The sequence below is a fragment of the Mesocricetus auratus genome, unplaced genomic scaffold (assembly GCF_017639785.1).
Source record: "Mesocricetus auratus isolate SY011 unplaced genomic scaffold, BCM_Maur_2.0 Super-Scaffold_100011, whole genome shotgun sequence".
Lineage (NCBI taxonomy): Eukaryota > Metazoa > Chordata > Mammalia > Rodentia > Cricetidae > Mesocricetus > Mesocricetus auratus.
Window position 1 is genome coordinate 22,366,882 of NW_024429195.1, and position 26,814 is coordinate 22,393,695.

Sequence of the window (26,814 nt, forward strand, 5' to 3'; positions counted from 1 at the left end):
GTCAATGCCAGTTCCCTCTCCCTCGCCTCCTCCCGCACTCCCCTTCCCCCCCACTCTCCCACCCTATTGCCAAATCCTTCCACATAGGGGATATCTAGAGTCTGTCATTTTACTCTGGGTAGGGTCCAGGCACTCCCCTAAGAGTCCAGGCTGAGAGAGCATCCCTCTTTGTGCTATAGGCACACGAAGACTGTTTGTATACCAGGGATAGACACTGATCCACAGCTCAGGGCCCCATAGGTTGCCCAGGCCTTCTCGCTGACACTCACATTTGGGGGGTCCAGATCAGTCCCATGCTGGCCTCCCCACTGTCAGTCTGGGGTCCAAGAGCTCTCCCCTGTTCAGATCAGCTGTCTCTGCTGGTTTTGCCAGCCCATTCTTTGCCAATTTGCTCATCACTCCTCTCTCTCTGTCACTGGGTTCCTTGGGTTCAGTTCAGGGATTAATTGTGTGTTTGCCTCTGCTTCCATCAGTCACAGGATGAAGGCTCCCAGATGGTTATAGACATCAAGTTCATTATCAGGAATGGGCATTCGAGGTGGTCTCTCCACTATTGCTTAGCTTACCAATTGGTGTTATCCCTTTAGATCACTCGAGGTCGCTCTGGTGCCTGATCTGTATTCGATCCTATGATTCCCTCTTCCCCCCTATTCTACCCCCACCCCCTCAACTTCCTGTTCCCCCATGACCAACTCTCTTCTTCTTCACCCCCTCTCTTCTTCCCAGGTCCCACTCCCACCCACCCCTCGCCGTGTTCCCCATCCATTCAAGGGATCTTGTCTCCATCCTCTTCTCTTGGGTACTATGCATATATGCATATCTTTTAGGTTCTTTCCTGTTTCCCAGACTCTCTATCAGTGGAAGTGCAAACTGGCACTATCCTGATCCATGTCTAAAATCCATATATGAGTGAGTACATACCATGTTTGTCTTTTTGCGATTGGGTTACCTCACTCAGGATGGTTTCTTCCAGTGCTATCCATTTCCCTGCCAATTTCAAGATTCCATTGTTTTTTTCTGCTGAGTAATACTCCATTGTGTAAATGTACCACATTTTCTCTATCCACTCTTCAGTTGAGGGGCATCTAGGTTGCTTCCAGGTTCTGGTTATTACAAATAATGCTGCTATGAACATAGTGGAGCAGATGCCCTTGTTGTATGAACTTGCCTCATTTGGATATATGCCTAAGAGTGGAATTGCTGGGTCTTGTGGTAGATTAATTCCCATTTTCCTGAGGAATCTCCATACTGATTTCCAAAGAGGCTGTATGAGTCGGCACTCCCACCAGCAGTGGAGGAGTGTCCCTCTCTCTCCACATCCTCTCCAGCATAAATTGTCTTCGGTGCTTTTGCCATTCTGACAGGAGTAAGATGGTATCTCAGAGTTGTTTTGATTTGCATTTCCCTGATGGCTAAGGATGTTGAGCACTTTCTTAAGTGTCTCTTGGCCATTTTAGCCTCCTCTACTGAGAATTCTCTATTTAGCTCTATACCCCACCTTTTAATTGGATCCTTTGGTGTTTTGGAGACTTGTTTCTTGAGTTCTTTGTAAATTTTGGAGATTAGCCCTCTGTCAGATGTAGGGTTAGTGAATATCTTTTCCCATTCTGTGGCCTGCCTTTTTGTCTTTTTGACTGTGTCCTTTGCCTTACAGAAGCTTTTTAGTTTCAGAAGGTCCCATTTGTTAATTGTCGATCTCAGTGCCTGTGCCACTGGTGTTATGTTTAGGAAGTGGTCTCCTGTACCAACTTGTTGAAGTGTATCTCCCACTTTCTCTTCTAAAAGTTTCAGTGTGGCTGGATTTATGTTGAGATCTTTGATCCATTTGGACTTAAGTTTTGTACAAGGCGATAAACATGGATCTATCTGCAGTCTTCTGCATAGCAGTACCCAGTTATGCCAGCACCATTTGTTGAAGATGCTTTCTTTTATCCATTGTACAGTTTTAGCTTCTTTGTCAAAAATCAAGTATTCATAGGTGTGTGGGTTAAAATTAGAGCTTTCGATTCGGTTCCATTGGTCTACCTGCCTATTTTTGTGCCAATACCAAGCTGTTTTCAGGACTATAGCTCTATAATAGAGCTTGAAGTCAGGTATGGTAATGCCTCCTGAAGTTCCTTTATTGTATAGGGATGTTTTAGCTATCCTGGGCCTTTTGTTTTTCCATATAAAGTTGATTAATGTTCTTTCCAGGTCCTTGAAGAATTGTGATGGAATTTTGATAGGGATTGCATTGAATCTGTAGACTGCTTTTGGCAAGATTGCCATTTTTATTATGTTGATCCTACCAATCCAAGAGCATGGGAGATCTTTCCATTTTCTGGTATCTTCTTTGATTTCTTTCTTTAAAGACACAAAGTTCTTGATATACAGGTCTTTAATTTCCTTGGTTAACATTATCCCCAGATATTTGATGTTGTTTTTGGCTATTATAAAGGGTGATGTTTCTCTGATTTCTTTCTCAGTCACTACATCATCTGTATATAATAGGGCCACTGATTTTTTTGAGTTTACCTTATATCCTGCCACACTGCTGAAGGTGTTTATCAGCTCTAGGAGTAACCTTGCGGAGTTTTTTGGGTCACTTATGTAAACTATCATATCATCTGCAAATAGTGAAAGTTTGACTTCTTCTTTTCCTATTTGTATCCCCTTTATCTCCTTTTGTTGTCTTATTGCTGTAGCTAGAACTTCAAGTACAATATTGAAGAGATATGGAGAGAGTGGACAGCCTTGTCTTGTTCCTGATTTTAGAGGAATTGCTTTGAGTTTCTCTCCATTTAGTTTGATGTTAGCTGTTGGTTTACTGTATATTGCTTTTATTATATTCAGGTACATTCCTGTTATCCCTGATCTCTCTAGGACCTTTATCATGAAGGGGTGCTGGATTTTGTCAAAGGCTTTTTCAGCATCTAGTGAGATGATCATGTGGTTTTTCTTTCGCAGATTGTTAATATGGTGAATTACATTGATAGATTTTCTAATGTTGAACCATCCCTGCATTCCTGGGATGAAGCCTACTTGATCATGGTGGATGATTTTTCTGATGTGTTCTTGAATCTGGTTTGCGAGTATTTTATTGAGTATTTTTATATTGATGTTCATGAGGGAAATTGGTCTATAGTTCTCTTTCTTAGTGGTGTCTTTGTGTGGCTTGGGTATCAAGGTAATTGTAGCCTCGTACAAAGAGTTTGGCAGTGAGCCTCCTGCTTCTATTGTGTGGAATACTTTGAGGAGTATTGGAATTAGCTCTTCTTTGAATTTCTGGTAGAATTCTGCACTGAAGCCATCTGGGCCTGGGCTTTTTTTATTTGGGAGACTTTTGATGACTGCTTCCATTTCATTAGGGGTTATAGGTCTGTTTAGATTGTTTATCTGTTCTTGATTTAGTTTTGGCAAGTGATATCTATCCAGGAAATTGTCCATTTCCTTTAAATGTTCAAATTTTGTGGAGTACAGATTTTCAAAGTATGCCCTGATGATTCTCTGGATTTCCTCAGAGTCTGTTGTTATGTCCCCTTTTTCATCCCTGATTTTGTTAATTAGCATGCTCTCCCTCTGTCTTTTGGTTAGTTTGGACAGAGGTTTATCTATTTTGTTGATTTTCTCAAAGAACCAACTCTTTGTTTCATTGATTCTTCTCAGTGTTTTTCTGGTTTCTACTTGATTGATTTCAGCCCTCAGTTTGATTCTTTCCTGGAGTCTGCTCCTCCTGGGGGAGTTTGCTTCTTTTTGTTCTAGAACATTCAGCTGTGCTATTAATTCTCTAGTATGACTGCTCTCCAGTTTTTTCATGTGGGCACTTAGTGCTATAAACTTTCCTCTTAGCACTGCTTTCAGAGTGTCCCATAAGTTTGTGTATGTTGTGTCTTCATTCTCATTGAAATCGAGGAAGTCTTTAATTTCTTTTTTTATTTGTTCCTTTACCCAGGGATGGTGCAATTGTGCATTGTTCAATCTCCATGAGTTTGTAGGGTTTCTGCGATTTGTGTTATTGTTGAATTGTAATGTTAATGCATGGTGGTCTGATAAGATGCAGGGTGTTATTCCAATTTTTTTGTATCTGTGGAGATTTGCTATGTTTCCTATTATGTGGTCAATTTTAGAGAAGGTTCCATGTGGTGCCGAGAAGAAGGTATATCCCTTTGTATTTGGGTGGAATGTTCTATAGATGTCTGTTAAACCCAGTTGGGTCATAACTTCTATTAGTTCTTTTTTTTTCTTTGTTAAGTTTCTGTCTGGAGGTCCTGTCTAGCAGTGAGAGCGGGGTGTTGAAATTTCCTACTATTAGTGTGTGAGATTTTATGTGCATTTTGAGCTTTAGTAATGTTTCTTTCACGAATGTAGGTACCTTTGTATTTGGGGCGTAGATGTTTAAAATTGAGACTTTGTCTTGATGTATTTTTCCTTTGATGAATATGAAGTGTCCTTCTTCATCTCTTTTGATTGATTTTAATTTGAAGTCTAATTTGTTAGATATTAGGATTGCTACACCCGCTTGTTTCTTGGGGCCGTTTAATTGGAAGATCTTTTCCCAACCCTTTACTCGGAGATAACGTCTGTCTTTGATGTTGATATGTGTTTCTTGTATGCAGCAGAAGGAAGGGTTCTGTCTTCGTATCCATTCTGCTAGTCTGTGTCTTTTTATAGGCAAGTTGAGGCCGTTGACATTGAGGGATATTAATGACCATTGATTGATGATCCTTGTTTGTGCTTGATTTATTGTTAGTGAAGTTATTTTGTGTAGTTTCTCCTCCCTTTTTTTTTTTTTTTGGTGTTTTCTAAAGTGTGATTATATATTGCCTGTGTCTTTGTGAATGTAGTTATCTTCTTTGGCTCTAGGTTTTCCTTCTAGCATTTTCTGTTGAGCTGGATTCATGGATACGTATTGTTTAAATCTGGCTTTGCCATGGAAGGTTTTGTTTTCTCCATCTATGGTAATTGAGAGCTTTGCTGGATATAGTAGTCTGGGCTGGCATCCTTGTTCCCTTAGCGTTTGTAGGACATCTGTCCAAGATCTTCTGGCTTTCATCGTTTCCATTGAGAAGTTAGGTGTAATTCGGGTAGGTCTGCCTTTGTATGTTACTTGGCCTTTTTCTTTAGCTGCTCTTAATATTTTCTCTTTACTCTGTAGTTTTGATGTTTTGATTATTATATGGCGAGGTGACTTCTTTTTCTGGTCGAGCCTGTTTGGTGTTCTGTAAGATTCTTGTACTTTCATAGGCATATCTTTAGGTTAGGGAAGTTTTCTTCTATGATTTTTGTTGAATATGTTTTCTGTACCTTTAAGTTGAATTTCTTCACCTTCTTCTATACCTATTATTCTCAGGTTTGGCTTCTTCACGGTGTCCCATATTTCCTAGATATTTTGTGTTAAGGATTTGTTGGCTTTGAGATTTTCTTTGGTTGACGACTCTATATCCTCTAATGAGTCTTCAACACCTGAGATTCTCTCTTCTATCTCTTGTATTCTATTGGTGATACTTGCATCTGTAGTTCCTGATCGTTTACCCAGCTTTTCCATTTCCAGCATCCCTTCATTCTGTGTTTTCTTTATCGTTTCTATTTCAGCTTTCAATCCTTCAACTGTTTGAGTTGTTTCCTTAATTTGTTTGGTTGTTCTTTCTTGGTGCTCTTTAGATTCTTTGAGAGATTTGTTTATTTCTTGAATTTTTCCCCCATTTCATGGATTTTTTTGTTTGTTTTTTCTTCTATTTCTTTAAGGGATTTCCTCGTTTCTTCTTTGAGGGTCTCCATCATCTTCATGAAATAATTTTTAAGGTCTGTCTCCTCTCTTTCGTCTATGTAGTGCTTTTCGGGTCTTGCTGGGGTTGGATCCCTGGATTCTGGTTGGGTCATGTTCGTGTTTCTATTGCTGAGTGATCTCTTATTCTGTCTTCTTCCCATCTCTTCTTTCAGTGGGTGCTGGTGGGGTCTTTCCATCTCCACTGGTCTTATTCCTTCCTGCAGCTGAAGCTGGGGATGCTGACACGGAGTTTGGGTCCTGGTAGGGCTGATGTCTTTCCTGAAGCTGGTCTCACTGGGGTTGGGGTCTTGGAATTGTTGACTTCTTTGCTGTGTGGGCAGGTATCCTGAAGCTGTACTTGCTGGGGTTGGGGTCTTGGAAGGGCTGATGTCTTTCCTGAAGCTGGACTCGCTGGGGTTGGGGTCTTGGAGGGGCTGATGTCTTTCCTGTGTGGGCGGGTCTTCTGGATGCCAGGAGCGGCCTGGAAGATCAAGGGGGATGGGGGATGGGCGGGCGGTCCCTGCCGGAGACCCAATCTCACCTGAAGCTGGACTCGCTGGGGTTGGGGTCTTGGAGGGGCTGATCAAGTTTTTGAAACTTTTATCAAGAAGCATTGCTATTTTTGTTTTTGCAACTATGCAATATAACTTGAAATAAGATACTGTGATACTGTCTTTTGTGCTTTATCACTTTTTTCCTAGTTCTGTGAAAAAATGCCAGTAGAATTTTTAAGGGATTACATTGAATATGTATGTGACTTTAAAGTAATTCAGTCACTTTGACTATATTAATTCTATTGATCTATGAGCCTGAGAATTTTTTTTTCCTATCTTCTAGTATCTTCAGTTTCTTCAAGTGTTTTTGTTTTGGGGGGGTTTTTTGTTTGTTTGTTTGTTTTTATTATTTTTTTTTTTTTTTAGTTTTTTCGAGACAGGGTTTCTCTGTATTGTTTTGGAAGCTGTCCTGGAACTCGCTCTGTAGACCAGGCTGGTCTCAAACTCACAGAGATTCACCTGCATCTGCCTACAGAGTGCTGGGATTAAAGGTGTGTGCCACCAACGCCCGGCTTCTTCAAGATTTTTACATTTTCCTTTGTAGAGTTCTTTGGCTTCCTTGCTCAGGCATATTATTAAGGTTTTTTTTTTTTTTTTAAGAGACTGTTATCTTTACGTTTCTCAGTATTTGTTATATATTGGTATATAAAGAAAGCTACTGGTTTCTTACATTGATATTTGTATCATGATGATTTGTTGAAAGTATGTATCAGTTCTAAAGAGGTTTTGTGTCAATTGTTAGGTTCCCTTTTGTATGACATCACACCTCTGCAAATAGAAATAACTTGGTGCCTTCCTTTTCTATTTGTATCCTTTTTATTACTTTCTCTACTACTCTAATTAAGACTCCAATCACTACATTGAATAAAAGTAGAAAGAGCTGACACTTTGTCTCATTCCTGACTTTCAAGGAAATGGCATGAAACCTGTTCCCATTTATTATAATGTTGGCTATTTTATCATGGGTAGCTTTTATTGTGTTGAGGTATGATCCTTGAATTCCTGGTTTCTTTAGGGGTTTTTTTCAAGGGATATTGAACTTTGTTGAAGGCCTTTCTGCATCAATCAAAATGATTGCATTGTTTCAGTTCTTGAATCTATAATTGTAGTGTATTACATTTGCAGATAAACATGTTGACTTAGTCATGTTGAGTGTTCTTTTTGATGTGTAGTTGAACTCAGTTGGCCAGTATTTCCTTTCTTAGATCTTTGTTCAGCAAGAAAATTACAATTTATGCCTTGAGTTATATCTTTATATGGTTTTAATATCAGGATAATACTGACTTTGTAAATAAATTTAATGCTGTTCCTTCCCTTTCCATCTTATGTAATAGTTTGAGTGACATTGGTATTGGTTCTTTAAATTTCTGTAGAATTCAGTCCTATTTTTATTTTTAAATTTAAGTTAGAAACAAGGTTGCTTCACATGTCAATCCCAGGGCCCTCTCCCTTTCGCTCTCCTCCTACTCTGTCCTCCCACTAACCCCCCTCAATATTCCCTCATTTCCCCAGGGAGGCTGAGGCCTTCCATGTGGGTGTCCATAGTCTGTCTTTCATCCAGGGCAGGGCCTAGACCCTCCCCCAAGAGTCCAGGGTGAGAGTGCATCTCTCATTGTGGGATGGACAACCAAAGTCCATTTGTGTGCCAGGGAAAAATACTGATCTACTACCCAAGGCTCAATAGATTGCGTAGGCCTCCTCACTGACACCCACATTCAGGAGGTCTTGATTGGTCCCATGCTGGGTTCCCAGGCATCAGCTTGGGATTCAAGAGCTAACCCTTGTCAGGTCAGCTGTTTCTGGGGGTTAAACCAGCTCAGTCTTGACCCATTTGCTCATCAGTCCTCCCACTCTGTCACTGAGCTATTCCTTGAGTTCAGCTCAGTGTTTAGCTGTGGGAGTCTGCCTCTGCTTCCATCAGTCATTGGATAAAAGTTCTGTTTCCCAGACTCTCTGGCCATGGGATTGTAGGCTGGCACTCCCCAGATCTATGTCTAAAATCCATATATGAGAGAGTACATACCATGTTTGTCCTTTTGTGACTGGGTTACCTCACTCAGGATGGTTTCTTATAGTACCATCCATTTGCCTGTAAATTACAGGATTCCATTGTTTTTTTCTGCTAAATAGTATTCCATTGTGTAAATGTACCACATTTTCTCTATCCACTCTTCAGTTGAGGGGTATCTACGTTGCTTCCAAGTTCTGGCTATTACAAACAATGCTGCTGTGAACATAGAGGAACAGATGTCCTTGTTGTATGAATGCGCATCTTTTGGGTATATGCCTAAGAGTGGAATTGCTGTGTCTTGTGGTAGGCTGATTCCCATTTTCCTGAGGAATCTCCATACTGATTTCCAAAGTGGCTATAAGACCACCAGCAATGGAGGAGTGTTCCCCTTTCTCTATATCCTCTACATCATAAATTGTCGTTGGTGTTTTTGATTTTAGCCATTCTGACACAGGTAAGATGGTATCTCAGAGTTGTTTTGATTTTCATTTCCCTGATGGCTAGGGATGTTGAGCACTTTCTCAAGTGCCTTACAGCCATTTTAGACTCCTCTATTGAGAATTCTAAATGAGAAAAATTTTATCACTGATACGTTTTCATTACTACAAATCTATTTTAGTTATCTATCTTATGGTTTAATTTTGGTAGGTCATTTCTAAAAGTTTTTCTAGATTTTTCCAATTCATTAGAACATAGATTTTTTTTTTCCAAATATGTTCTAGTGAAGCTCTAAATGTCATTGGTGTTTATTGTTGTTTTGTTGTCTTGTCTCTTTTGGGGGAACCCACCACCCAGCACTCAAAGGAGGCTTTTTCTTACTTATGAATGCCCAGCCTTAGCTTGACTTGTTTCTTGCCAGCTTTTTTTATCTTAAATTAACCTGTCTATCTTTGGCCTCAGGGCTTTTATCTTTTCTCTATCTTCTGTATATCTTACTTTCACTCTTACTTGCTTGTTGGCTGGGTGTCTAGCCCCTGATGTCCTCCTCCCCTTGTTCTCTCATTGCTCCCTCTTTCTTGTTTCTCCTTGTATTTATACTTTCTGTCTGCCAGCCCTGCCCGACCTTGCTCCTGCCTTGCCTTTGGCCATTCAGCACTTTATTAGACTATCAGGTGCTTGAGAAAGGCAAAGAATCACAGCTTCACAAAGTTAAACAAATGCAGCATGAGCAAAAATCACACACCTTAAAATAATATTCTTCGACATTGTCTCCCTTTTAAACTTTTATTAATTAGATCTTCTGAGAGTACACAAACTCATAGAAATTGAGCATTATTTCATTAGTCATCAAAGAAATCAAGACAGAAGTAGAATATTTTCTAGAATTGAATGATAACAAAAACACAGCATTCTCTTTCCTTGAATTAGTCTGGTTAAAGATTTGTAAACACTGGTTTGTCTCTATGTTTTTTGGTGTATATTAAGGATCGTGGTTGATATAAAAAGTCTTTCTAGTATTCTTGACATGCATGAAGTTTTTCTACCAGCATAAACAGAAGACAGCATCTTAAGACTTACATTGATTAGTTTCTTAGTTACTGTTCTATTGCTATGAAGAGACACCATGACCCAGGCAACTTACAAAAGAAAACATTTAATTGGGTCTTGCTTACAGTGTCACAGAATTAGTTCTTGATCACCATCATGGGCAGGCAGGCAGGCATACCACTGGAATAGTAGCTGAAAGTTACATCCTGATCCATAGGCAGGAGGCAGAAAGAGAGCTAACTGGGCCTCGTGGGCTTTTGAAATCTCAAAGCTCATCCCCAGTGACACACCTCCTCAGCACAACTATTACACCTCCTAATCCTTCCCAAACAATTCTACCAACTAAGGATTAAGCATTCAAATCTATGGAGGCCATTCTCTAAACCACCACATTATATAATGATGCTTTTTTTCTATGTGAGTCCTTTAAAATTATGGAAAAGATTTATCTAAAGAATTTCCCATTTTGCATATTTCCATACTAATTCTTTTCAGTGTGAATTCATTCTCATTATGAGTTTTCATGTGCAGCACATGGGTTATGAGCAATGGCTAAAAAACTTCCTTGTTCCTAACATGTAAAATCATCCTTTTAGAATTTTAAATGTTCCACAAAGGACAAGGGATAATCCATCTTTATATTAAGTAGACTTCTTCCTAGTGAGGTTCTTTTGCTTTGATGATGCAATGGGAGATCCCAAATCTTCCAGAAATTCTCAACAGCCATGTGCTTCTCTCCAGCATCATTTCTTGTGTGCTCACCAACCCATGGGAAAGTAGTGGGTGCTTTCCATGTATAGTCAGGCTATCCTTGATAAATATTTGCTTATGATCACTTCATTCAGAAGATTCCTTTTGAGTTTGCATTCTCTAGCCCAGTTCTAGTTTCAGAATACCACCTTCACTGTTTCTCAAGATTGATTTTACTTTAACTTGTAAGCTGCTGTGTTGTCCTATGGTACTAACATTAAGTAAAAGTTTGATTAGCAGCTGCTTCATCTGTTCACTATTGGGTTCACATTGTTCTCTTGAGGTAACAATTCTCAACATTAGGGAAAAATTAGAAGAAATTTCACATTGATTTTCTAAATCAGGTCAGCTTTCTTAAATTGTTAAATTAAATGCATTTACCTGGTATTGTGTACATTTTGAAACCACATTAATCTAAAGTAAAAAGTAGATATAGTCCTGGGCTCAATATCCAACACCATGATGAAGTGAAAAGAAGTGATTCTGAATAATGAAAACAAAAGTCTAAACTGTAAAATGTACACGTCTTTATCTTTTGTGTTCTCTTTCATCTGTTTAAAAAAAAAAGTTCTTCAGAAGAGATATCACGTTCCCATGAAATGATCCAGAAACTTCAAACTGTACTGGAGTCTGAGAGGGAGAACTGTGGATTTGTCAGTGAGCAAAGGCTGAAGCTTCAGCAAGAAAATGAGCAACTACAGAAGGAAACTGAAGATTTAAGAAAAATTGCTCTGGAGGCCCAAAAAAAAGCAAAATTAAAGGTATTTTCAAAATGAGTTAAATGTATTCTTGGCAAGATCAAGGTATAGAGAATATTCATTAGATTCCTAGTGAAACATTCTTCAGGTTCTGTGTATGTGTGTATGCATGCACATCCATGCACTCAGATGTGTGCACCTTCTCATCAAATAATACAAAATCATAACTCAAAGTATTAATCAGTGGAACTTAGCAGTCATTCTAACACAGTTTCCCCTCCCTCCCCTTCTCCACCTCCATCCCACCTACCCCCACAACCCATCCCCATCCACTCCTCTAAAGCCTCTCATAGGGAGTCAACAAAGCCTGGCCCATTAAGTTGAGTCATGACCAAGCCCCTTCCCCTCTGCATCAAGGCTGAACAATGCAACCCACCCTAAGGAATGGGTTCCAGAAAGCCAGTTTGGGCACCAGGAACAGATCCTGGTCCCACTGCCAGGGCTCCCTCAAACAGACCAAGCTACACAACTGTCTCACACATACAGAGAGCCTAGTTAGGTCCCATGCAGGCTCCCCAGCTGCTAGTCTAGAGTTCCTGAGCTCCCACAACCTCGGGTCAGCTATCTCTGTTGGTTTCACCGTCCTTGTAATCTTGTCCACCCCTAACTCCCCACCCCCACACTCTGCTCATACAATCCCTCTTTCCTCTCTTAGACTGGACTCCAGGAGCTTGGTCTGGAGCTTGGCTGTGGATCTCTGCATCTGCTTCAGTTGCTGGATGAGGGTTCTGTGATGACAAGGAGGGTAGTCACCAATCTGATTATAGGGGAATTCCAGATCAGGTACCCTCTCCTCTAGTGCTAGGAGTCTTAGCTGGGATCATTTCTCCCTAACACCACAATGGCTCCCTCTATCAAAATATCTCCTTCATTACTCACCCCCTCCCTCCGTGCCTCCTGCGTATCGGCCATCCCATTCCCTCATGTTCCCATCCCTCATTAAGCGTTCCTGAACCTGATTATCTTCTCTCTATATATACAATTTAAATATATATATATATATATATATGTTTTCCAGCCATACAACAAACTGATCTTCCTGCCAAAGGAATATGTGAAGCACTAGCAGAACTGTAACTTAGACAGCTTTATAGTCTGCCATCCTTTCTCCTTCATTAGCATCTTAGACATTGAATTTCTTCAAGATCAGTAAGAGGATGTTCCATCAGTTTTCGCTGAGAGCCCCTCCTAGCTAGTGTAAAAACAGCAGCAAGAAGAATGCACAGGGCAAAAGTCTCATCTGAGAAAATCCTTACCTTTTATTTTCTCTCCCCTTTCCTCTTCCTTTACCCTGTGATAATCCATCTAAGGCACTTTAAGAAACACATGGTATTCTTCCAACAACATCTCTTTTATCTCCCTCCATTCCATTATATTTTTGTAAATGCCACTAGCTTTTTATAGAAAAGATCTTCATCTTCCAGGCTCACGGTGAGGATATAAAGTAGCAGTACTGTTGTTTCACTTTGTTTATTACTGCTGCAAGGAATCATAAGATGTCATGTTCTGACCTAATTCCTGTCAACATGCAATTACTGACTGTCTTCTGTTTCAGGTATCCAGGGCTGTAGGCATTCATAAGAATATGAAATCAGAAATGAAAAAATAGTCATGTGTCTTATAAAGATTTTTACTCTGTAAAATATGAAAAAGAACCATATCTGTATAAAACTACAGTAATTAGATAGTATTGTCAGCATCAAAATTAAATCATATTGATCAGTAGCACAAACTAAAGTCCAGAAATAATTTTGTTTTAATGACAACCTAATTTTGTAGCAGAACACTGTGGTTCTTTATAATTATAATACTAGTTAAATTAGATCCATATCTAAAAGATAAAATGACATTTCATCATACCATATATGCAAAGTAATTTGTGCTACTTTACAAACTTAAAATATAGGGACACACAGCTTTAATTTCAGCACTTGGGAGGCAGACACAGGTGTATCTCTGAGTTAAAGGCTAGCGTGAACTACAGAGTAAGTTCCAGGATAGCCAGGGCTACAAAGTAAGTCCTTCTCAAAAAAATCACATACACAGTCCATGGTAGTTGTGTTTTCTTTATAAAGTATACATAGATTTCATTTGCAGTGGAGATAAATTGCTTACTTGGATGCCTCACCAAAAGGTTTCTAAATCTCATAAGGACAATGGATTACTCTTTTTGTGTATGACATTGACTGACATAGCTTCTAGAATCCTGAGAGGAAAGTAACTGTTTCTTTTACTCCTTAGGTCAGTACAATGGAGCATCAGTTCTCAATAAAGGAACATGGGTTTGAAGTTCAGTTGAGAGAGATGGAGGACAGTAATCGGAATTCCATTGTTGAACTGAGGCATCTACTGGCAGTTCAACAAAAGGCAGCCAGTCGGTGGAAAGAAGAAACAAAGAAACTTACTGAAAGTGCAGAAATGACGATCAGCAGTCTAAAGTAGGTCCACTGTTTGTAGTTGCTTGATACTTGTTTTACAAACCAGCAACACAAAGTAAGTTTACCATTCATAATTATTTAAGAATTGATGTTTTACAGACGAAGTGATTTAAACCTATTGTTTATTATTCTCCTGTTTGGTTTGTTTGTTTGTTTAATGTATAATTCTGAGGAGTAGGTGATAACTCTCAGTAAAACACTAGCAAGCATGGGAATTAGATCCCCAGAACCCACATATAAAAAAAAAAAATACTAGTTTTGGTGGCATGTGCTTGTTATACCATGGAGAGACAGATAAATACTTGGGCTCACTGTCCAGCCATCCTTGCCTACTTATTTAATTCCTAATCAGTGAGAGACTGTCTCAAAAAAAAAAAATAGTAGATGACACCCATGGTTGCCCCCTACCTGCACACACAGACAAACACATATGCATGCACATATTACACAACCAAGAGTGTAAGTCTGGATGTTATATTTTTATTCAGAAAATATTTATAGAAGCACTATAAAATATTAAGCTTGGAGCCAATGAGACAGCTCAGTGGTTAAAGCACTTGCTGCCCAATTATGAAGACCCAAATTCAGATCCCCAGCACCCAATTAAGTTGCTAAGCATGGTGATGTGCACCAGCGCTGAGAAGAGGGCATCCTAGGGCTTAACCTTCCAGCCAGACTAGCCAAATCAGAAATCTCCAGGCTCACTGAGACACAGAGTAATTGAGGAAGACATGAGATGTTGGCCTCTGGCCTCTGTGTGTACACATACCTATATACAGAAGCATATGTGTACACCACACACACACACACACACACACACCAAAAAAAGAAAGAAAAAATGGCATTATTAAATCAAATAAAATACCATGTTTTATTAATTTAGTGAACTTTCCACATAATACAGTGCTTTCAGGAAGACACAGAAGTATAGAATCTTACATGTATATATTTAGCACATGCCACGTTTAGAATTCATATGGCCTATAAAGCCTGAAATGCTTCCTCTCTGGCTCTTTCAGAAAGTTTTCATGGACCAGTGACATAGTTCAGTGGGTAAAGGTGCTTGGGGACAAGCCCAGCAACCTGAGTCCAGTCCCCCTGAATCTATAGTAAAGGTGGGAGGAGTGAAGTGACACCACATGTGACAGTGAAACAACTGAACCAGACCACTAGAAACACATCTCCCTCAGGGCATTCATAGGTTTCTGTTTAGCCAATTAAGAATCCTTCTGTTTACCTGCTAAGAATTTGGCTTGGACTAGGTTCTGGGCCATCATTTTAGGATGTTGCCTTGTCATTAACACTGCCATTGGGAGTTGGGGAAGAGCTATGCTTTGTGACCTAACAGCATAAAGTTTTCCTCTGACCTACACACACACACGCACACACACACACACACTATAAATAAGTGATTTTTAAAGAAAGTTTTCTGATGCCGCCTCAAAAAGATTTTGAGATTGTTCCAACAACCTGGGATATTCAAGAGTTGAGTAGAATTTTGTCCACTTAAAAGTTCAATAGATGTTATGAAATGGACTGCAGAAAACGTAAAATTATTCTAAAAAGAGTAAAGTATGTTTTAAAAACAGATCATAACAGGTAGAATACAAAGGTAAAGAGACCTGTACTATAATAGCCCAAAGAGAAGAGGGTGAAGTGTGATTTTGTTTGGTTTGTTGCTTGATTAGGTTTGGAGCTTTGGGTCGTTTTGTTTTGTTTTGGTATGAGGGTGGTATATAAATGTTTGTGTCGGAGGAGGCACACATACCAATGTGTGCCTCTGGACTCAAAACGACATTGATATCTATCTCAGTCATCCACCTTACTTTTGAGACAGGGTCTCATCATTGAACCTAGAGCTGTTTCAGCTAAGCTGGTTGTACAGGGAACTCCAGTAATCCTCCTGTCTGCCCCTCTGCTCTGGGTCTACAGATGCACAGTCACACCTAGGTCTTTACTAGGGTACAGGGATCCAAATTCAGCTCCTCGTGCTTGTACAGTAAGCACCTACCCACTAAGCCATTTTCCCAGCCCTAGAACTAAGCTTTAAAGGGTTGAAATAACTGAAGTTTACTTTGGACCATGATGAGTATGAGCTTCCCAAAAGACATTTAAGTCAGGTTGTCAACTTGTACTTAAAAATGTGGCATTAGAAGAAGGATTGTAGCAGGAACTATAAAGGTGACATACACATTGTGTTTAAAGTCGTAAAATGAGAATATTGTGAGTGTGCTATGCCAGAAATGTAAGCACATTTATGTCTTTCCACAATGTCAGAATTTATTAACAGTAAACACACAAACAATGTTGGTTTCATTGGTTGCAGCTTTTCAAATAATTTCCATTTCTTTTGGTAGCTGGCCATTGACTATCAAAGGTTACTTTAGTCCAATCATCACTACCAATACTAACTCTCAGATCACACATTAGATTTCACACTGTGTGTGTGTGTGTGTGCGTGCGTGCGTGCGTGTGAGTGTGTGTGTGTGTGTGTGTGTGTGTGTGTGTGTGAAGACAGAGATTACAGATAGCTACAAAAGGATCAAAGAGGCCACAGAGCTCAAAGGCCTTACTGGAGGCAGAGAGCTGGTACACACACAAACAGATCCGAAGCAGGTATTAATAAGCTATTAACTAGACCATTTGAAGACCTGCCAGGGACACAGAGCCCCAGGATTGCAGGGTCAAGCAAAGCTACATGCACAGAGAAGCTCCAAGGTAAGATACAGAACTGATCTGCATAGATGAGTAAACAAATGATACATAGGACAGAAATTCAAATGGGTTGCACTGCGAAGAAGGACTAAGCCCTGGTCTCATAGTCAGGAGTTCTCTGCCTGTGAATCCTATCACAGACACACAGACACACACTTACTGCTGGAATGCCAGGCCATGAGGCCATCATCATCTCCATATTTACTGTCCTTTTCTTGACGTACAGGTGAAGGTGTTGCACCAATTGTTGGTCTGGTGTATTTTGATAAGCTGTCAGTCCTGGTTTATTGACTGATTTTAATGCACCGGTGTACCATGTTACCAGTTTACTTTGACAAGTTTATGGGAGGTGCCGTTTTACTTGCAGAATTATTTAACATGCCTCATAGTTTATCAGGGCCATGAATTCAGGTGTGGCCCTGAGAGGAAAGACTCTGGAACCCCAGGTGGCTATGTTACAGCCCTTACTCTGAATGACAACAAAACCACATCCCAAGTGCGAAATGTGGTAAATATCCACCATGGCACAGGAAGTGCCAGCTCCAGTGTTCTGTTTGGTTTTTTAGTTGTTAGTTTTGTTTCATTCAGGCATCATACTGGGGCTTGAATATGCTGTTTTCATCACTTTTGTTTTGTTTTAACAATGTTGAGGTGAATATCCCAACATGGAGAGGAACAGACTCATGACCCTTCCCCGCTTCCTAAGTGAGAGCTGTTGACAGTTGATGGCTAGTTGGGGAAGAAGAAACCACACTCCAGTGGCTGTTCCCACTCCTAGACATATATGGGTAGCACAAATTGGACTCAGGAATTTTCAGGACAACACAGAAGATATCAAATTGGGAAGAAGTGAGGTAGATTTCACAAAAAAAATCAGTAAAAATAATAAATTTTTAAAAATATTCTGTTTCATTTAGTCCATGTGTCTTGCTGCAAACTGGAGGTCTCTTGATCAACCAGTGGCAGCATCTTGAAAGTTAAAATAGACTGTAGCTACAGACTATTGCCAAAACTACTATGGGAAATTAATATCAGACTAATTTAAACTAATGTTGTATGTATTATACCACATTGCTTTTAATTAAAGACTGCTTATTGTTAGTTGATCTTTGACTAAAACATACTAATATGCTCTTATATTTTACATCTTCACCTTGTATGACATATGCAGCTCTGAAAAGGAAAAAATGAAGTTTTTCAGTTGGTTATACTCAGCTTATTGAATGAGCACAGCACACCACCCAGGTCCTCAGAAATTTAAAATCCTCTCACCATCCTCAATTCCTCTTTGTGCTTCGGGTTATACACATGAGTACTCTGCTTTCTGCTGCAGTCACTATACCTGCCTGCTGCCACACTTCGCCACCATGATGGTGATGGACTCTTATGCTCTGCAACCCTAATCCTCAGATAAACTCTTCCTTATGTAAGTTGCTTTGGTCATGGTGTTTTAGCAAAGCAATAGAAAAGTAGCTAATACAATAACCTCAATTGTCATTTCATAGAGAAAAGAGAAACTATCAAAAAGGATTCCAGGTTGTTTTACTGCACTTACATTCTTTGCATCTGTTCTCATCTTCCCTGCTGTCACAGTGGATGTCCATGCTCCGTTGTAGACCATCCTCTCCAGTCATCCCTAGATTTCATTTCAGTGGATGTCCATGCTCCGTTGTAGACCATCCTCTCCAGTCATCCCTAGATTTCATTTCTGTTTCGTTACATGGCCTCCTTTTTGGAGTCCCAATTAGATATAAAGGATCTTATTAAAATCAGTTTTCCATAGAAATAGCATAGCATCGGATACTAGCTATATACACTTAAATAAATCAAAATATTCCATGAAATAAGCAATTTAAAACTAGCCAACTTTCCAGGGAGTGGTCCTACTTAAATGTGATCTTGGACTCAGGGCAGAGGTGAGCCCCAGCCCCCGCCTTGGCCCAACTTCCTTCCTTTTGCTCACTCTGGGATCTCCTGGCCTGGGGACAGAAGGCAGGTCAACTGGCCCCTGGTGGACCAAGGAACTGCAAGCCTGCTGTGATTGCTGAGCCACTCCTGCCCCCACTCAAGGCAGAGGTGAGCTCCAGCCCACACCTCGGGACCGATTTCCTTGTGCTTCCACACTTTGGGATCTCCTGGCCTGGGGACTGTAGGCAGGTTGACTGGCCCCCGACTCACCAAGCAACATCGAGTCTGCACTGTCATAATCCAGTTCCCACCCACCAGAAGAGGGTGTGCCTCAGACCTCCTGCATCCACCGTGAGACCCATCAAAGTATTGGACCTGTGTGTACCCACAAGAAGAGAACCTATACCCACCAGGAGAGAAAAAGACCCCACCTGTACCCACTGGAAGAAGGGATGGGAAGACAACAATATAGGAACACATTCAACAACAGAAAAACCAATATGACACCACCAGAATGTAGGGACTCTACACTAGCAAGACCTGAACATCCCAACACAGATGAAGCATAAGAGAATGAACTTAAAAACAACTTCATGAAGATGATAGAGACCCTAAAAGAAGGAATGAGAAAATCCTTTAAAGAAATGGAAGAAAAGACAAACCAAAAATTGCAAGAAACAATTCAAACAGTCCAAGGTTTGAAAGCTGAAATAGAGACAATTTAAAAAGTGCAGTCTGTAGGAATGCTGGAATTAGAAAAGGTGGGTAAACGATCAGGAAATACAGATGCAAGAATAACCAGCAGAATACAAGAGATGGAAGAGAGAATCTCAGGCATTGACGATACACTAGGAGAAATGGATTCATCAACCACAGAAAAATCTTAAGTCCAACAAATCCCTAAAAAAATATCCAGGAAATATGGGACACTATGAAAAGGCCAAACCTAAGAATAATATGTATAGAAGAAGGTGAAGAAAACCACCTCAAAAGGTCAGAAAACATATTCAGCAAAATCATAGAAGAAAACTTTCCCAACCTAAAGAAAGACATGCCAATGAAAGTACAAGAAGCCTACAGAACACGATATAGACTGGACCACAAAAAAAAAGTCCACTAGGCACATAAAATTAAAACACCAAACATACAAAACAAAGAATATTAAGAGGAGCACAGAAAAAAGACCAGATAACATGTAAAGGCAAACCTATCACAATCATACCTGACTTCTCCATGGAAACTCTAAAAGCCAGAATGTCCTGCATAGATATTCTACAAACACTAAGAAACCATGGATACCAGCCCAGAATACTCTACCTAGTAAAGCTTTCAATCACTATAGATGGGGAAAACAAGATATTCCATGACAAAACGAGATTTAAACAATACATATCCACTAATCCAGCCCTACAGAAAGTACTGGAAGGAAAACTCCAACCTAAGGAAGTTAACTATACCCATGAAAACATAGGCAATAGATAATTTCACTTTACCAAAAGCCATAAGAAAAAGCAGGAAAAGCCAGGCGGTGGTGGTGTCACATGCCTTTAATCCCAGCACTTGGGAAGCAGAGGCAGGCGAATCTCTGTGAGTTCGAGACCAGCCTGGTCTACAAGAGCTAGTTCCAGGACAGCCTCCAAAGACACAGAGAAACCCTGACTTCAAAAAAAAAAAGTGGGTACATCCACAGACAGTACCAACAACAACAACAAATCCAAATCCAAAACAAACAAGAATTAACTCTCAATGGTTCTTAATTTCACTCAATATTAATGGTCTTAATTGGCCTATAAAAAGACACAGGCTAACAGAATGGATACAAAGACAGAATTCATCCTTCTGCTGCATACAAGAAACATACCTTAACTTCAAAGACCGACATTACCTCAGAGTAAAGGGATGAGAAAAGATTTACCAATGAAATGGACCTAAGAAACAAGATGTTGGAGCTATACTAATATCTAACAAAGACAGATGCTACTTCAGAGTAAAGGGTTGGGATCAGATTTTCTGATCAAATGGGCCCAATAAACAAGCTGGTATAGAGATCCTGGTACCTTAACAAATTAGACTTCAAACTAAAATCAATCAAAAGAGATGAAGAAGGGCATTTCATATTCATCACAGGAAAAATCCATCAGGATGAAGTCTCAATTCTGAACATCTATGCCCCAAATACAGAGACACCCACATTCTTAAAAGAAACATTACTAAAACTCAAAAGCACACATAAGACCTCACACAGTTATAGTGGAAGACTTCAACACCCCACTCTCACCACTGGACAGGAATACCAGACAGAAACTTAACAGAAGTTATGACCCAATTGGGATTAACAGACATCTATAGAACATTCCATCCAAACACAAAAGAATATGCCTTCTTCTCAGTGCCACATGGAACCTTCTCTAAAATCGATCACATATTAAGCAACATAGCAAACCTCAACAGATACAAAAAATTTGGAATAACCCTCTGTATTCTATTGAACCACCATGCTTTAAAGTTAGAATTCAACAACAACACAAATTGCAGAAACCCTACAAACTCATGGAAATTGAACAATGCCCAATTGCACCATTCCTGGGTCAAGGAAGAAATAAAGAACTCAATGAAAATGAGTTATAGGACACTTTGAAAGCAGTACTAAGAGAAAAGTTCATAACACTAAGTGCTCACATGAAGAAACTGGAGGATAGTCACACTAGAGAATTAAGAGCACAACTGAAAGCTCTAGTACAAAAAGAAGCAAACTCACCCAGGATGAGTAAACGCCAGGAAATAATCAAACTGAGGGGAGAAATTAATAAAAAAGAAAAAATATGAAGAATCAAAGTAACAAAGACTTAGTTCTTCAAGAAAATCAACAAGATAGACAAACCTTTATCCAAACTAACCAAAGAGTAGGGAGAGACCATGCAAATGAAAAAAATCAAGAATGAAAAGGGGGATATAACAGTGGACACTGAGGAAATCCAGAGAATCTTCAGGTCATACTTTGAAAACTTGTACTCCACAAAATTCAAAAATTAAAGGGAAATGGACAATTTCTGGATAGATATTACTTATCAAAATTAAGAACAGATAAGCAATTTAAACAGGCCTATAATCCCTAATGAAATAGCAGTCATCAAAAGTCTCCCAACAAAAAAAGCCCAGGACAAGGTGGTTTCAGTGCAGAATTCTACCAGAAATTCAAAGAAGTGCTAATACCAATACTCCTCAAAGTGTTCCTCACAATAGAAGCAGAAGGTGCATTGCCAAATTCTTTTTACAAGGCTACAGTTACCTTGGTACCCAAGCCACACAAAGACACAACTAAGAAAGAAAACTACCGAACACTATCGCTCCTAAACGTTGATGCAAAAATACTCAGTAAAATACTGGCAAATCGAATCCAAGAACACATCAGAAAAATCATCCACCATGTTCAAGTAGGCTTCATCCCAGGGATGCAGAGATGGTTCAACATATGAAAATCCATCAATGTAATCCACCATATAAACAAACTGCAAAAGAAAAACCACATGAGCATCTTACTAGATGCTGAAAAGTTTTTGACAAAATCCAACACCCGTTCATGATAAAGGTCCTGGAGAGATCAGGCATAATAGGAACATACCTGAACATAATAAAAACAATATACTGTAAACCAACAGCCAAACTAAATGGAGAGAAACTTAACGTAATTCCTCTAACATCATGAACAAGACAAGGCTATCCAGTCTCTCCATATCTCTTCAATATTGTACTTAAGTCCAGATGGATCAAAGACCTCAATATGAATCCAGCCACACTGAACCTGTTAGAAGAGAAAGTGGGAGGCACCCTTGAATGAATTGGTACAGGAGATCTCTTCCTGAATATAACACCAGTAGCACAGACTCTAAGATTGACAATTAATAAATGGGACCTCCTGAAATTGAAAAGCTTCTGTAAGGCAAAGGACATAGTCAGCAAGACAAAAAGATAGCCCACAGATTGGGAAAAGATATTCACTAACCCCACATCTGGCAGAGGGCTGATCTCCAAAATTTACAAAGAACTCAAGAAGCAAGTCTCTAAAACACCAAAGAATCCAGTCAAAAAGTGGGGCACAGAACTAAATAAAGAATTCTGATTAGAGGAGTCTAACTAAAATGGCTGAGAGACACTTGAGAAAGTGTTAAACATCCCTACCCGTCCAGGAAAGCAAATCAAAACAACTCTGAGATGCCATCTCACTCCTGTCAGAATGGTTAAAATCAAAAACTCCAATGACAATTTATGCTGGAGAGGCTGTGGAGAAAGTGGAACACTCCTCCACTGCTGGTGGGAGTGCCAACTTGTACAACCACTTTGGAAATCAGTATGGAGATTCCTCAGGAAAATGGGAATCAATCTACCACAAGACCCAGCAATTCCACTCTTAGGCATGTACCCAAAAGATGCACATTCATATAACAAGGATGTCTGTTCCACTATGTTCATAGCAGCATTATTTGTAATAGCCAGAACTTGGAAGCAACCTAGATGCCCCTCAACTAAAGAGAGGATAGAGAAAATGTGGTACATTTACACAATGGAATACTACTCAGCAGAAAAAAATCAATGGCATCTTGAAATTTGCAGGCAAATGGATGACACTAGAAGAAACTATTCTGAGTGAGGTAACCCAGTCACAAAAAGACAAACCTGGTATGTACTCACTCATATATGGATTTTAGACATGGAGCAGAGGATTGCCAGCCTACAACCCCACCACCAGAGAGTCTGGGAAACAGAACTCTAAGAGAGATATGATGGTATCCCAGAAAAGGAGAATGGGACAGGATCTCCTGAGAGGATTGGGAGCATGGACGAAAGGAAGAGGGAGGAGGGGAGAGGAGAACATGCAGGAGCAGGAAGGTTGAGTCGGGAAGAATAGAGAGCAGGATGAGAGATACCGTAATAGAGGGAGTCATTATAGGCCTGAGGAGAGATATGACACTAGTGAGATTTCCCGAGATCAACAAGGATGACCCCACGTAGCAATCTAAGCAATAGTGGAGAAGCTACCTTAAAAATCTTTCCCCTATAATGAGATTGATGATTACCTTATATGCCATCTTAGAGCTTTTATCCATTGGCTGATGGAAGCAGAGGCAGGCACCCACAGCTTAACACTGAACTGAACTCATGGAACCCAGTTGCAGAGAGGGAGGAGTGAGGAGCAAAGGGGTCAATACCAGGCTGGAGAAATCCACAGGAACAGCTGACCTGAACATGGGGAACTCATGGACCTCTGCTTGATGGCTGTGAGGTCAGCATGGAACTTATCCAGATCCCCTAAATTTGTGTGTCATTGAGTAGGCCTTGGCAATCTATGGTGCCTCAGGTAGTAGATCAGTATTTATCCCTGGTATATGAATGGACTTTGGGAGTCCATTCCACCTGGAGAGATGCTCTATCATCCTGGACACATGGGGGAGGGCCTAGGCTCTGCCCTGGATGATGTGAAAGACTTTGGAAATCCCCCATGAATGGCCTTACCCTCCCTGGGGAGTAGAGTGGGGATTGGGTGGGGCGATGAAGGGTTGGTAGTTGGCAGGGAAAGAGAGGAGAGAGAGAGAGAGAGAGCTGGGAGTGACATGTGATGCAAACTTGTTTCTAATTTAAATAAAAAAAGTAAATGTGATCTTGGCCTAAAATTTTATTTGGGCATTCCACCATTGCTGCTCAGATGCTCCCAGATGTTCATATGGGTAAAAAGCCTGCCACATGCATAGACAATTGACTCCAACTATATACTTGAATCCAGTAAGTCTGACGGGATCTTGCTGTTTTCATTTTTCTATTTCAAAGCTTCCCTTTCTAACCATCTTTAAAACCAAGCCTCATTTAAATGATCTCCTGAACTCACAATGTGGGGCTTAAATGAGAATACCCCTTACATTCATATTTGAATATTTAGTTCCCTATTGGTGGAGCTGTTTGAGAATAATTGGGAGGTGTACCCTTGTTGAAAGAAGTATATCACTGAGTGGCTTGGGATTTCAAAAGCCATTTCCTGTGTGCTGTATGCCTCTTGTTTGAGGGGTGAGATGTGAGCTCCCAGTTGTTCCTGCCACCATGCCTTTTCTCTGTCATCATGAACTGTGGAACTATAAGCCAAACTAAATGCTTCCTAGGTTGTCGTGTTTTATCACAGCAATAGAAAAGTAATTAATACACTAAATGGCCTAAGACTACCAAAGTTTTAGTAATTTAGTAATTTCTCTTACCTCTTGGATAAAGGGGGGGAAGGAAATAGACTATTTCCTTCAAATTTAAGAGAATTAAGCCATCACTTCACCTCAAACAAGGGTAAGATTGGTTTTTGTTTGTTTTACACATTTAAACTAGGGAGGCATTTGCTGGTGCATTCTGGCAAGAAGATCCAAAGTTCAAGGTCATTCTTAGCTCCATAGCAGGTTCACATTAGAAGCCTGGGCAGTCTAACCCTGTCCAAGTAATAAAAGGAATGAAGAGCTATTGACTTTTAACACAAGGCCAAGATACCCCTGCTATGAAAAGCACTCCCTTTACTTTTTTCCTGAGAATGATTTATATATGAACACTGCATCTATATTACTCCTGCCTCTCCTGTTCAACTCTTGTGTCACCTCATTCCCACTGACTCACAAAGTCATGGCTTTTAATATAAACACCTGCAACCTACCAAGTGCCATTAGCATTGATTGTATGCACATGTGTTCAGGGTTAACCACTTGGGATTGGACAGCCTCAGAACTCTTCTCTAGCAAAAACAGATTCTTCCTCTCTCAGCAACCATTGAGCACCTGTAGCTCTTCATCTAGGGTGGGTGTTGAACCTTGTGGATATCCCCCCCCACCCATGTTGACTCTACAGCTGGTGTGGTCATTATGTAGATCTTCTTTAGGCAGCCATATTGAGATTTCATGAGTGCTTTTATACTTCCCTGGCATGTATAGAAGACACTAACTTGCAACTTAGGTCCTGGTCCTCTGGCCTTTACAATCTTTCCACCTCTCCACAGTATTTCCTGAGCCCTACACATAGGGACCCCCAGGTCCCTTATTCTCTGCATTTTGACCAGTTTTGGGTCTCTGTAGTAGCCTCTGTCTTCTTCAGACAGAAGCTTCTTTGATGCATAATGAGAACTCCACATAATCTAGGGGTATAAGAATAAGTATTAAAATATAATTAAAAACTATATTGATTCAGAAAAATGGCAGTAGTAGGTTCTCTTCTAGGATTTTGTTACCTCTCTATCCATGAGTAGTTTGCTAGATTTACAATACCAGGCATGAATTTCCTCCTATTGAATTAGACAACTGTTGACTACCCCCAGGATGAAGGTGCCACTATTGCACCATTGGGAATATTTTTTTATAATTGTTGTTACATTTACTTATTTATTGTGTGGTGTGCACATGCTACAGTGGATGCTTATGGAGGACAAAGATAACCTGCAGGAGTTGGTTCTTTTCTCCCATCATGCGGTCCCCAGGACTCAAACCCTGCTTGTCGGGTTAGCAGCCCACCCTTAGCTGCTGAGTCTCCTGGAAGACCCTTGTTTTGCTTTTGCTTTGCATGCAGTATTTGCTGCTACTCCTGCAAGAGTTACTTTTCCTCTTATGAAAAGAACTATGACCTTCAGTGTTGCTTCTATGCAAGTAAAATGTTAGATGTTGTGCACCGCTCCTGATTCACACCTTCTTTTTTTTAATTTTTTATTTTAATTTTAAATAGCTTGTTTTACATATCAATCCCAGTTCCCTCTCCCTCCCCTCCTCCCGCACTCCCATCCCCCCCCAGCCTCCTGCCCTATTGCCAATTCCTTCCACATAGGGGATATCTAGAGTCTGTCATTTCACTCAGGGCAGGGTGCAGGCACTCCCCTAAGAGTCCAGGCTGAGAGAGCATTCTTCTTTGTGCTATGGACACACGATGTCTGTTTGTATTCCAGGGATAAACACTGATCAACTGTCCAGGGCCCCATGGGTTGCTCAGGCCTCCGCACTGACTCTCACATTCAGGGGGTCTGGATCAGTCCCATGCTGGCCTCCCCGCTGTCAGTCTGGGGTCCAAGAGCTCTCCCCTGTTCAGATCAGCTGTCTCTGCTGGTTTTGCCAGCCCATTCTTTGCCAATTTGCTCATCGCTCCTCTCTCACTGGGTTCCTTGGGTTCAGTTCAGTGTTTAACTGTGGGTGTTTGCCTCTGCTTCCATCAGTCACTGGATGAAGGCTCCCGGATGGTTATAGACATCAGGTCTGTCATTGTTATGTTCATAGGCTTTACAGCTGGGTAGGATTACTCATAACTTTCCTCTCTTGGCAGCTTATATAGCACCTTAAGAAATTGAGAAAGCTAGCTCTCAGAAGATTCCCAGGTCAGTGCCAGCTTAATTGCTCCAAGTCCTGTGTCTGGAATGTGTGATGTCTTCAAAAAAATGGTCTTACCT

The 26,814-nt window shown here is 40.3% G+C and overlaps 1 protein-coding gene across 3 annotated transcripts in view; it reads left to right on the forward strand.

Annotated features, from left to right (window-relative positions):
* Sclt1 (sodium channel and clathrin linker 1) overlaps window positions 1-26,814 on the forward strand; it is a 133,667-nt gene that overhangs the window by 82,569 nt on the left and 24,284 nt on the right. For all 3 annotated transcript variants that reach the window (XM_021226894.2, XM_005069675.4, XM_013113044.3), the window contains 2 exons: window positions 11,118-11,310; window positions 13,549-13,745. In XM_021226894.2, coding sequence (XP_021082553.1) covers window positions 11,118-11,310; window positions 13,549-13,745 — 390 coding nt within the window. The remainder of the gene's footprint in view (window positions 1-11,117; window positions 11,311-13,548; window positions 13,746-26,814) is intronic.